Source organism: Eriocheir sinensis, chromosome 39, assembly GCF_024679095.1.
Source record: "Eriocheir sinensis breed Jianghai 21 chromosome 39, ASM2467909v1, whole genome shotgun sequence".
In the NCBI taxonomy this organism is placed as follows: Eukaryota; Metazoa; Arthropoda; class Malacostraca; order Decapoda; family Varunidae; genus Eriocheir; species Eriocheir sinensis.
Genome location: NC_066547.1, coordinates 625,968 through 635,967, shown reverse-complemented (window position 1 = coordinate 635,967; position 10,000 = coordinate 625,968). Strand labels below are relative to the sequence as shown.

The window sequence follows — 10,000 nt, the reverse complement described above, 5'->3', positions numbered from 1 at the left end:
AGAGAGAGAGAGAGAGAGAGAGAAAGAGAGAGAGTTTATAATGCTGAGTAAATAGATTATGTATATCTACTTATTTTATGGTGAAATAATTTTATTTAGCCACGATACTATATGAATAGCGCGATACCAAAAAATACCAAGACGAAACGAGAACTAGGAGCTGCCACGGATACACACACAAACGCACCCCCTTCCACACACACACACACACACACACACACACACAATAAATAAATATATATATATATATATATATATATATATATATATATATATATATATATATATATATATAAAGAGAGAGAGAGAGAGAGAGAGAGAGAGAGAGAGAGAGAGAGAGAGAGAGAGAGAGAGAGAGAGAGAGAGAGAGAGAGAGAGAGAGAGAGAGAGAGAGAGAGAGATACATATAAACGAGTCTAATACCTAATACGGTTCATATATACATGCCGGTCCGAAACTTGGCGCTTCACAAATAATCGGCCGAGACAGCTTAAAAATATCCCAAAGAAAACGAAGATAGAAATGCTGGGTATAACATGGAGATAACAAGCGAGCATCATGGCTTAGAAAACAGACAACGGTTGAAGTTTTTTTGTAACGATTGAATAAATGAACGGAACTTGCCTAGGTCATACCATCATTATAATTGATAACAGATGGGCAACTATAGTAAGAGTAGCAGCAAGGGAATTTTAAAACTTAGAGAAACAGGTGAAAAATAAAACATTTATCGGACCAGATGACAATGTTGAGGTTGCTTCGGACGCTCCTGAGCTGCAAGGCCTCCGCCAGCCATGCCTGGCCGCTGAGGCGTGTCACTTTGGCTTCACACTCAAGTAAACTGACGACAGGCTTTGCCACTGCTTATTTGCAGTCAAACAGACGAGGTAAAACATAATTAAGCGAAATCCAAGTAACAACGGGGACCTTGTAGCGTATTCTATAGCAGCCGTTGTTATAAGAGCATGGCTATTTTTTACATATTGCTGTTAACTTTATTTCTCCTCAATGGCAATAAGATTAAGGGATACAATGTCTTTGTCGGCTCACGAGACCTGTCAGTCGGATCAATAATTTCTGCGGTTGTCCGTCTGCCTATCGCTGTTCACCCTCTGCCATTATTACTCACTTATATTCTATGACAAGGAATATTTGTTTCAAACAAAACTAACAAGATAAATCTGCGATGCAGTAGAGATAAATATCAGTGACGTAGATATGCCATCGGGTTCTCTCCACCACACATAAAAAACATTACCGCTAGTACACTACATGCAACACACAGACCTATATATAATATCCCTGCAACACAGACCTAGTGCAGCTGTCGTAAAACGCGTGCAAGATGAATGTTGGCACATGAGAGACACTCAGAATAGCAACACAACTCGGTGTCAGGCGGGGGCCCGCGCGTGTGTTTTCATTCCACTTCACACTTTCATGCTCCGTGATCTGGCACACGCCCGTACACCGCGCTCCTGTCACAGCCTCAGAAGTAGCTAAACTCTTAAGAAACACTGAAAACTGTCAACACACACGTACCTGGCAGTGGTGCAGTCCTTGAATAAGATGTCAAAGTGCTTGACGGAGAGCAGTTTGCACCTGTTGACGCCGGGCTGGATGGCGCCCAGGCCCCGCAAAATACGGACCTGATCAACATTGCACACGATGGGTTCAATTGACAGCCGCTTGAGCTTGGTGTAGACCGTGTGGAGGCCGCCTACAAGATGTTTCAAGAACAGCTCGAAGGCCTGTGGTAGGCATAACATTGTATCTCCATTAATGATAAAAGCGGCCACTTTGGCTCCGCGATAGTCAACAATTTTGCACTCATGGCTCTCTGACGATGGAACGGGTGGCGGGGAATGGTACTGACGGGGGAAGTCTTTGAGTCCGGCGAGGAGGGATGACATGGGCGGCTCGGAACCGAGGTGGAATTGATGTGGTATTCCTCCGCCAAGCATGCCATGGCGATATCCTCCGAGCCCTGGGGGCGAGGACGTGGGTATGGGCACTGAAGAAGGAAGCGACGTGAGACTCTGAACTTGCGCCAGGAGGTGCGACGCCAGCGAAGTCGACGACGGAGGAGAGGGACTTTGGTGTGGTGGCGACGAGGCCGGAGGTCGTCCGCCCTGGGTAGCGCCGGGCTCCATGAGGGCCTCCGTGCTCATAGTGAGTGTGAGTCGTATACACGTCCGCGCGCCACCACCAAGACACACACACTCTCCCTCAGATACAAACTACAACTCTACAACTGCTATTGGATCGGATTTCAAATCGAATAGTTACAAAAATCAAACAATCAACTGATAGCTGGCTCACTCAATTATTTGCGTTGCGAGTGCCATTATGATTGGTTGTTGGGGTGCTAGAGTGGCGTGGCTTTGCAGGTGATTGGTGGACGCTCCTCGGAAGGGGAGGAGTCAGGCTGCGCGCACCGAGGGGAGGAGCGATTCTCTTCAGTCAGCGGGCAGCAGGCGGCGGGGAAAGGGAGGAGGGATGTGAGGTGGCGGCCGCTCCTCACTTCGGTGGTGACCGCGGCTGCCGCCACGCCGTACCATTTGGTTCAAACCCAGGGGCATGATGAGTGCTCGTGGTGGCTGACGCTGCATGATTAAAGAACTATCCCTCAGCGCACCTCCGCGTTCACAACACTTGTCTTCCACTTCCTTGGGGAAGGAATTCGTAGGTCCCACTATTTGCCTGACTTCCTGTGGCAAGGCGGTGCGAGGCTCACAGTTACATAAGACACAACTCACGGCCTAAGTAACACATTTTCATAATCTTGACATCTATCTGCATCAGCCTCAACAACATGCTCGCAAAGTGCTTCTATTATGGGGTTGTTACAGGTTTCCAGCGCGTTGGCGGGGAAGAGAGGCGCGGGGACACAGCGTGACAGGGCGCCTCCACCACGCCGGGGCGAGGGCGGCGAGGTAGGCAGGCCGACGCTGGCGGCGTGAGGAGCCGTGCCCACCAGCGGAGAGCGCTGAGGAAGTGTTTTTGCTAACATGTCGAGTGTTCCTCCCCAGGCTGTGGCTCGAGGCGTGTGTGTGTGTGTGTGTGTGTGTGCAGAAGCCGTCCTCCTGCCGGGGAGTCGCACACGTAATAACTTATATTAATTATGAATGACTGAATTTCCATCACCAATTTTTCACCTTCTCTTCAGCCTCTTTTCCTCGTATTTTTGTCATCATTACGACCATCACCAATTATCATTATACAGCCTCTCTCAGTACTCTCCTCGTGCACGTGCCTTTGCTGTGCTAAGACTTTCTTATCAAGCGTTTTCTTAATCTTTGGTTATAAGTAATAGAATAATTGGGGCGTAAATCGTTATCATGACCTGCGGGACTTATTGATAACATGTATACATTATCGTTGTGGTTCTCGCCCTCCTCAGTCATCATTTAGTTCATCGTGCAAACCCTGGGAATATTTTCCCGACCTATAAACACCTTGCGGCCGCACTTCATCCGTGGACTCACCTGGGGGGCCTTGGCGCTGCGGCCAAGAATCACATGGCTGCTCAGGGCAGCGTGGACGTCAGTAAGGATGTGTGCTGAAGGAATGACACGTTAGCGACTAACTGGTTCCGGCACATCCCGTCCCCAGGACTTGCTTGACTGCTGCACCATCGAGAGAAACTAAGGCTGGTGAGCATCCTCGAGGAAGGGTGGAGCTTTTTCTGAAAGATAATTAGGTATTACTAATTTTCAAAAACAGGATAGCGCTTCGTACACTGCCATGCATTCTCATCCTTATATTCATCAAGTTTCAGCGCCAACACGGTCATTGAACACCATTACGTATATGATTTTCCTTCCCTCACTTAGCGCTGCTTGCCTTCCAGAATCGATTAGTCGTCGGGATCAATACCAACTCGGGTCAGACTGTAGAAATATATGAAACTTAAGACACTTTATAAGTCATTTGATACTTGATAGTTTCTACGAATGAACTACTACTGTTCATCCTATTGATGATTTTATTTCGTTACTCCTAATTTTTCTAGTGCTGCTCTAATGCTCCTGCTGTCCTCGACCCAGTCAACGTTAATGCCGATGCTGCCGAGGCGTACATTGTTGACGTTTGATTTGTGAAATGGGTGTTAGTGCGGGACTTTGATGATGATGATAATGATGATGACGTGATTTTATTTTTGTTATTGTTATTATTATTATTATTATTATTATTATTATTATTATTATTATTATTATTATTATTATTATTATTATTATTATTACAATTTTAATCTCAATAACAAAACCATTACAAATAATCAATACTTCAATTTATTAGACGACTTTTACCATTATCAATATTCCTCCCCCACCACCACGACCACCACCTTCACGCCCACCCCTGCACCACCACTGAACACCACGCCATCGTGACTACCACAACCACCACACTCAGGCTCATCATCCCTTCCACGAAACCACACCACAACGACCACCCTCCCCACCACCACCACGACCATCTCCCCCATCACCACAACTACCACAACAACCACCACAGCCACCACCACCACCACCATCACCACCACCATCATTATCATCAAGTCCGCCACGTCATCACTGGTAAAGATCATGAAGTAAATGGATCTGGTGCTCATTCTCTCCCTCCCTCCCTCTTTTCCTTACTTTGCTTCTTCTCATACTACCTTATCTTCATTTCTCTCTGTCCCATTCTCTCTCTCTCTCTCTCTCTCTCTCTCTCTCTCTCTTTCAGCCAGCCTTTTCATCCATGTGCCTCAGGAAGTCGTCGCCGGAGTCTGTGTTCGTCGCATCATTCTTTCAAGATTAACAGAGGCATCCCATGGTGCCCTTCCAGCTGCCAACAGCGTCAACGGAATAAACAGGACAGAGTTAACAGGGGTCGGGTTACCGCTGGAAGAGGAGGGGACGGGGCCGCCAAGGGGGTATGGGTTGAGGGGTATAGGGAGGGGGGTGAGGGGGAAATGAAGGGGAAGAAGGGGAGGGGAGGAGAGGTGCTCATGTTTGGAGGGAGTGACCACTGAGGGGCTGGAGCCGTCGTCTGTGTTTATTATAATGGATTAACTTCACAATGGATAAAAAAAGACTTCAGGTTCCTCTGCCCGTACGTTTGAGCGGATTTGTTCATTTTTTCTACTTATCCAGTTTCGTTTTATACATCAGCGACTCAAATGAGATTAGTACAATGTTAACAAGGAAATCGGTGATCATTCACTTATTATGCTTATACAAGCGATTTAAGTAACGGAGAGAAAGTGAAATAAAACTATTTATTGTTCATTTGATGTGACGCAGATGCATATTACAACAAAAGTTTAAATTTACGAGATAATTCTGGACTCCAACAATAAACATAACTAAAGGTTCCTAAATATATGAAAATGTAATATTTTGGTTGTACTGAAGACAGATGCACGAACACAAAAAGCATCCAGGAAATCATGAGCAAATTAATCAAATCCAGGAATTAAATATTAAATACGATTAAACTAAACAAAAATACTACCACCACCATAAGTAAAACAGCACATCTAAAGCCATGAGAACAACCACAGGTATAACTCAGCAACCAACAGGAGCCACTACAAACATACAAAAAAATAGGGCTGCTCCAGATAAACGTCAGTGATTATGACAAACTGTAGATCTTATTCACGATTTTTGGAAACCACTAAAAACTAATCATTCGCTTTGAAGGCGCCGGAGGATAGCGAGTCAAAGAAAGGGAGAGAGAGAGAGAGAGAGAGAGAGAGAGAGAGAGAGAGAGAGAGAGAGAGAGAGAGAGAGAGAGAGAGAGAGAGAGAGAGAGAGAGAGAGAGAGAGAGAGAGAGAGAGAGAGAGAGAGAGAGAGAGAGAGAGAGAGAGAGAGAGAGAGAGAGAGAGAGAGAGAGAGAGAGAGAGAGAGAGAGAGAGAGAGAGAGAGAGAGAGAGAGAGAGAGAGAGAGAGAGAATAATGAGGAGGAGGGGGGGGGGTGAGGCTAAGGTTTTATGAGGAAGGAAACAGCGAAGGAGAAAGGGGAGGGAACACGAGGGAGGGGTTCTTAAATGGGAAGAAAAAGGGGATAGAGGTTACACGGTGGGGAAGGGAATCAAATCGTCGACATGTGAGGGTGATGACTGTGTACAAGGAAGGGGAAATGGGGCGTTAGGGGGGAGGGAGAGGGGAGGGGAGTGTTCAGAGAAAAAAGAGGAAAGGAAAGGAGGAGGCAACTGGAGGAGACGGGAGGCGAGTGGGAATAGGCAACAATAGCACACACATTGGATCTAATGCTCCATATGCTTCTCATCCTCTTTTTTTCGATTATAAAGGATGCTCGCAGGGTATCATTACTTACTTATAGGTTTTGAGCTTTTGTGGAAAATTGGAGAAGGACAGGATTCGAGCGGAGAGGGAAAATGACGAGGCCTGAGAGGAAAATGTTCGAGGAAGTGGAAGTGGAAGCTGAGGCGGCCGAGGAAAGATTTGTGGCGATGGGAAGGCTGAGCAGAAGGGAAAAAAGTGTGAAAAGGAAGAGTGAAAAGGTCCACAGTGTGTGTGTGTGTGTGTGTGTGTGTGTGTGTGTGTGTGTGTGTGTGCGGGCGCGCGCGCGGGAGTGCCGGTGTGGGTGCGCGCGGGCGCGAGCGCTAGTGTTTATGATAAAACAATGATTTTTTATTAAACTTTCAACATGACTAACATATTGAGAATGTAAGATAAATAAGAGTAATAGAAATAACAACAACAACTAAAATATTAACAACAATGGTAATTATGATGACAAAATCATGGCAATAACAACCACTGATTTCTACTGTTGCTGCTGCTACTAACACCACTACTACTACTACTACTACTACTACTACTACTACTACTACTACTACTACTACTACTACTACTAATAATAATAATAATAATAATAATAATAATAATAATAATAATAATAATAATAATAATAATAATAATAATAATAACAATAATAATAATTCCAATACATTCCAGACATTTTTAACAGTAAATATTCATTAATCGTTCGTATCAACCAGTCGAGGGAACGAATAAAAAGGAGGATATCTATTTTTTGGCCTCGTTATAATGCACGCTCCGATTAGTAATTACTTCATTTTTTTCAATGGTATCGTTTCGGCCAACAGGTATGGAAACGCTTTTATTTTATTTTTCTTTTTTTTTCTTACTTTTTGTGTTTGGGCTTCCCTGAGAAGTAATATGGATGGAGGAAATATTGCTGTCGTGTTTTATGCAGCGATATAATATTTTTTTTTATTGATGTTTTTGTTACAGTTGTTGCTGCCTTTGTTGTTTTGTTGCTATTGTTATTGTTGTTGTTGATGGTAGTGGTGAATATGACGGTGTTTCCAGTTTATTTATGCTTTTATGATTCGATAACTTCTTTGTCAAAAATAGTTAAAATATACGACAACTTATTTTTTTTTCCTTCTTTCAGCCCGAAGCAATCGAAAAGTCCCACAGTGTCACGGCGCTGCACGACACCTACTATTAGATTCTAAATGCTATTCTGTTTTGGACCATTGACGGGGAGGCTTGGAGCGGCAGAACACAATGTTGGGGACCCTGGGGACAGGACGCGGGGCGGGGCAGGGGCGAAATTACAGGCTGCCTCGCCCCCTCCCTCCACGGCAGACCCGAGACCTCAATTGAGTTTTTCGATTTTAGTTGCGACAGTTCGTTCCCACAGATGCCATGTGGAAGGGGTGAAGGGTGAAAGGGATTGAGGGGAATGGAAAAATAACAGGGAGAAATGATAATATGGCGCGGAAGTGCAGAATGTAAAAGAAGTTATTTTTTTTCTATTCTTCCGTAATCTTAAAAAAGGCAAGAACAAGTCATGACGCATAAGGGTATTCACAGTAGCTCCGAGTATTGTGCCGGTACCTGTAAGTTTAATAATCTCTAATTCCTCTGTATCTCGGAGTCATACAATCTAATAGCATATTAGAATAAGCGACGAGAATAGCAACCTACAAGAAAACCGCCGACCAACCTGTGCCCTCTTATGTCCGCCACTATCCTGAATTCACGAGAAGACGAACATAGCTCTGGAAATGACATAATAATTTTTACGGTAGAAACAGACTGAGAAGTCAAAAAGGTCATTTTACCATTCCAGAAATGCTCTAGCAAGACTAATTAAAGCAAAGGTCCATTCCCATCATTAACTTCGTTTATCGTTCGTTATTAAAAATAAGGTGAATATTTTGTTTTCAAGCTATCATTATTGCGAATATAATTAGAACACTAATTTCGTGAAACACTGTTGAAACAATGGAGTCGTCGGTTTTACTCAATACCCTTAGCCCCTCGTCCGTCCGTCCCCCTCCCGCCCCTCGGCCGTCACGCCTGGTTGCTGTATGACGGTTCCACTGTATTAAAAAAGAGGGGTCGTTTCCGCCACTGTGACTACCACGCAGCCGCCCTTCACGCCCACTGGGTACGGCGGGGCCCCTCCCCGCGGGGTGAGCCGATTCGGGGCCCTGAAAGATGAAGCGAGAGGCTGAGGTCCTCGTGATGTGCTGTTGAGTTTCCCGAGTGGGTATTGTCCTAGATGGAGGTGCTGCAATGTGTCATGCCAGCAGTCTTGGGGCGTAGCGTTTTGCGCTGCTTCTGGTGCTGTTCAGCGTCCCTCGGTTCTGAGGGCAGTGGTATGCTAAGGGATGCTACTGGTCTAGAATTTTTTATTCACTTTTCCGTCTTGTGTGTACGTTTTTTAGGTTTGTTTTTTTGCTACTTCTTGCTCCGCGATGATGTTGGCGGTCCGTCTAGGTCTCTAGGAGTTGGAAATGGCTTGGTAAGTGATTCCTGGAGTATTGCTAATGGTTTTCATGTCACTAATAAATGCCGAAGACGAATTCGGGCACCAGCATACAGTTGAACATGCTAAATGTTGCTGTAGTCTATTACCCTTATTATTATCTTTTGATGATACTGACTCATCTCTTCCATGCCACCGAAAAATCAACTGGAGACGTCAGTACCCGGAATAAAAAATCTAGCTGTCTCTTGAATCATGATTGTCTCTCTTGAGTTACTTCTAAACTGTATGGAGGTGCTGAAAGTGCTACGAGTATTTTGAGACGGTCCACGAGGCTCGGCTGGGCGTTGCTGGCTCGACCCACCTCGGCCGAGGGACATCTGTCACGGGCCGCCAGGTGTCCAGTTCCTCTTTTTCCGCCACTCGTCTCCTGGCTGAGGCTTTGTTGCCCTCCCGGCCGCCTCCCATTGTGGGCCAAGAGTTACACTGTGGCTGCGTCTGTTCGGCGTGTCGGGCGTTCCTTCGTGTGACACCTGCTTCAGGACGAGATGCTCGCTCGCTCCCTCCTGCACCTACGAACTTTTTGAACGAAGGGTGTGACGATAAGTCACGATATCCATCTACATCCTTCTATGAAATAGAGATGGCCCATATGTGACAATTCTTAGTTTTTTTGTAACTTTTTATGATATTTTTTCTCAGTATTTTTCTTTATACCATATTATTTTTTTTCGATTAACATTTTTCCGTCTTCTTTTCCTTTTTTTTTCTTCTTCTTCTTCATCATCTGGATTTTTCTGCTGCTCCTTCATATATCCATAGGAGGGGAGGCGGTGGGCGAGTGGTTAGCTTGCGGGCGTGGTGAGCCCGGGGACCTAGGTTCCAGGCCCACCGGTACACATTGACAATTTTCAACCATTGGCAACTGGCGTAAGATTACCCACATGCTGCCCTGTTCTTCACTCAATCCTAACTTCAGCGACTTTGTCCAAGAGGAGCACCGGAGGCAGCATGTGCCCACTGCCAAGCAAGAGTCATACATTACGGCAGCCACTATAAAATTCGCCTGCACCACTAATGGGTTAGGGTCGTCGAGGAGACTCCCCATAAAACCTACAGGCGCTATAAGCAGCACCTAAAAATAAAAAATAAAAAATAATAATATTGTTGCTGATACTACCTCTACCACTACTACTATTACTACTACTACTATTACAACAACTGCTACTACTA

General features: G+C 45.1%; 1 protein-coding gene across 2 annotated transcripts in view; it reads right to left on the bottom strand.

The window, feature by feature from the left end:
• LOC127008850 (dachshund homolog 1-like) overlaps positions 1 to 3,054 on the bottom strand; it is a 75,268-nt gene extending 72,214 nt beyond the window's left edge. The window contains exon 1 of one of the 2 annotated variants that reach the window (XM_050881224.1): positions 1,543 to 3,054. In XM_050881224.1, the coding sequence (XP_050737181.1) occupies positions 1,543 to 2,171 (629 nt within the window). In that variant the 5' untranslated portion in view covers positions 2,172 to 3,054. The remainder of the gene's footprint in view (positions 1 to 1,542) is intronic. The other variant, XM_050881225.1, reaches the window with a different exon arrangement.
• Between the last annotated feature and the right edge of the window lie 6,946 nt (positions 3,055 to 10,000).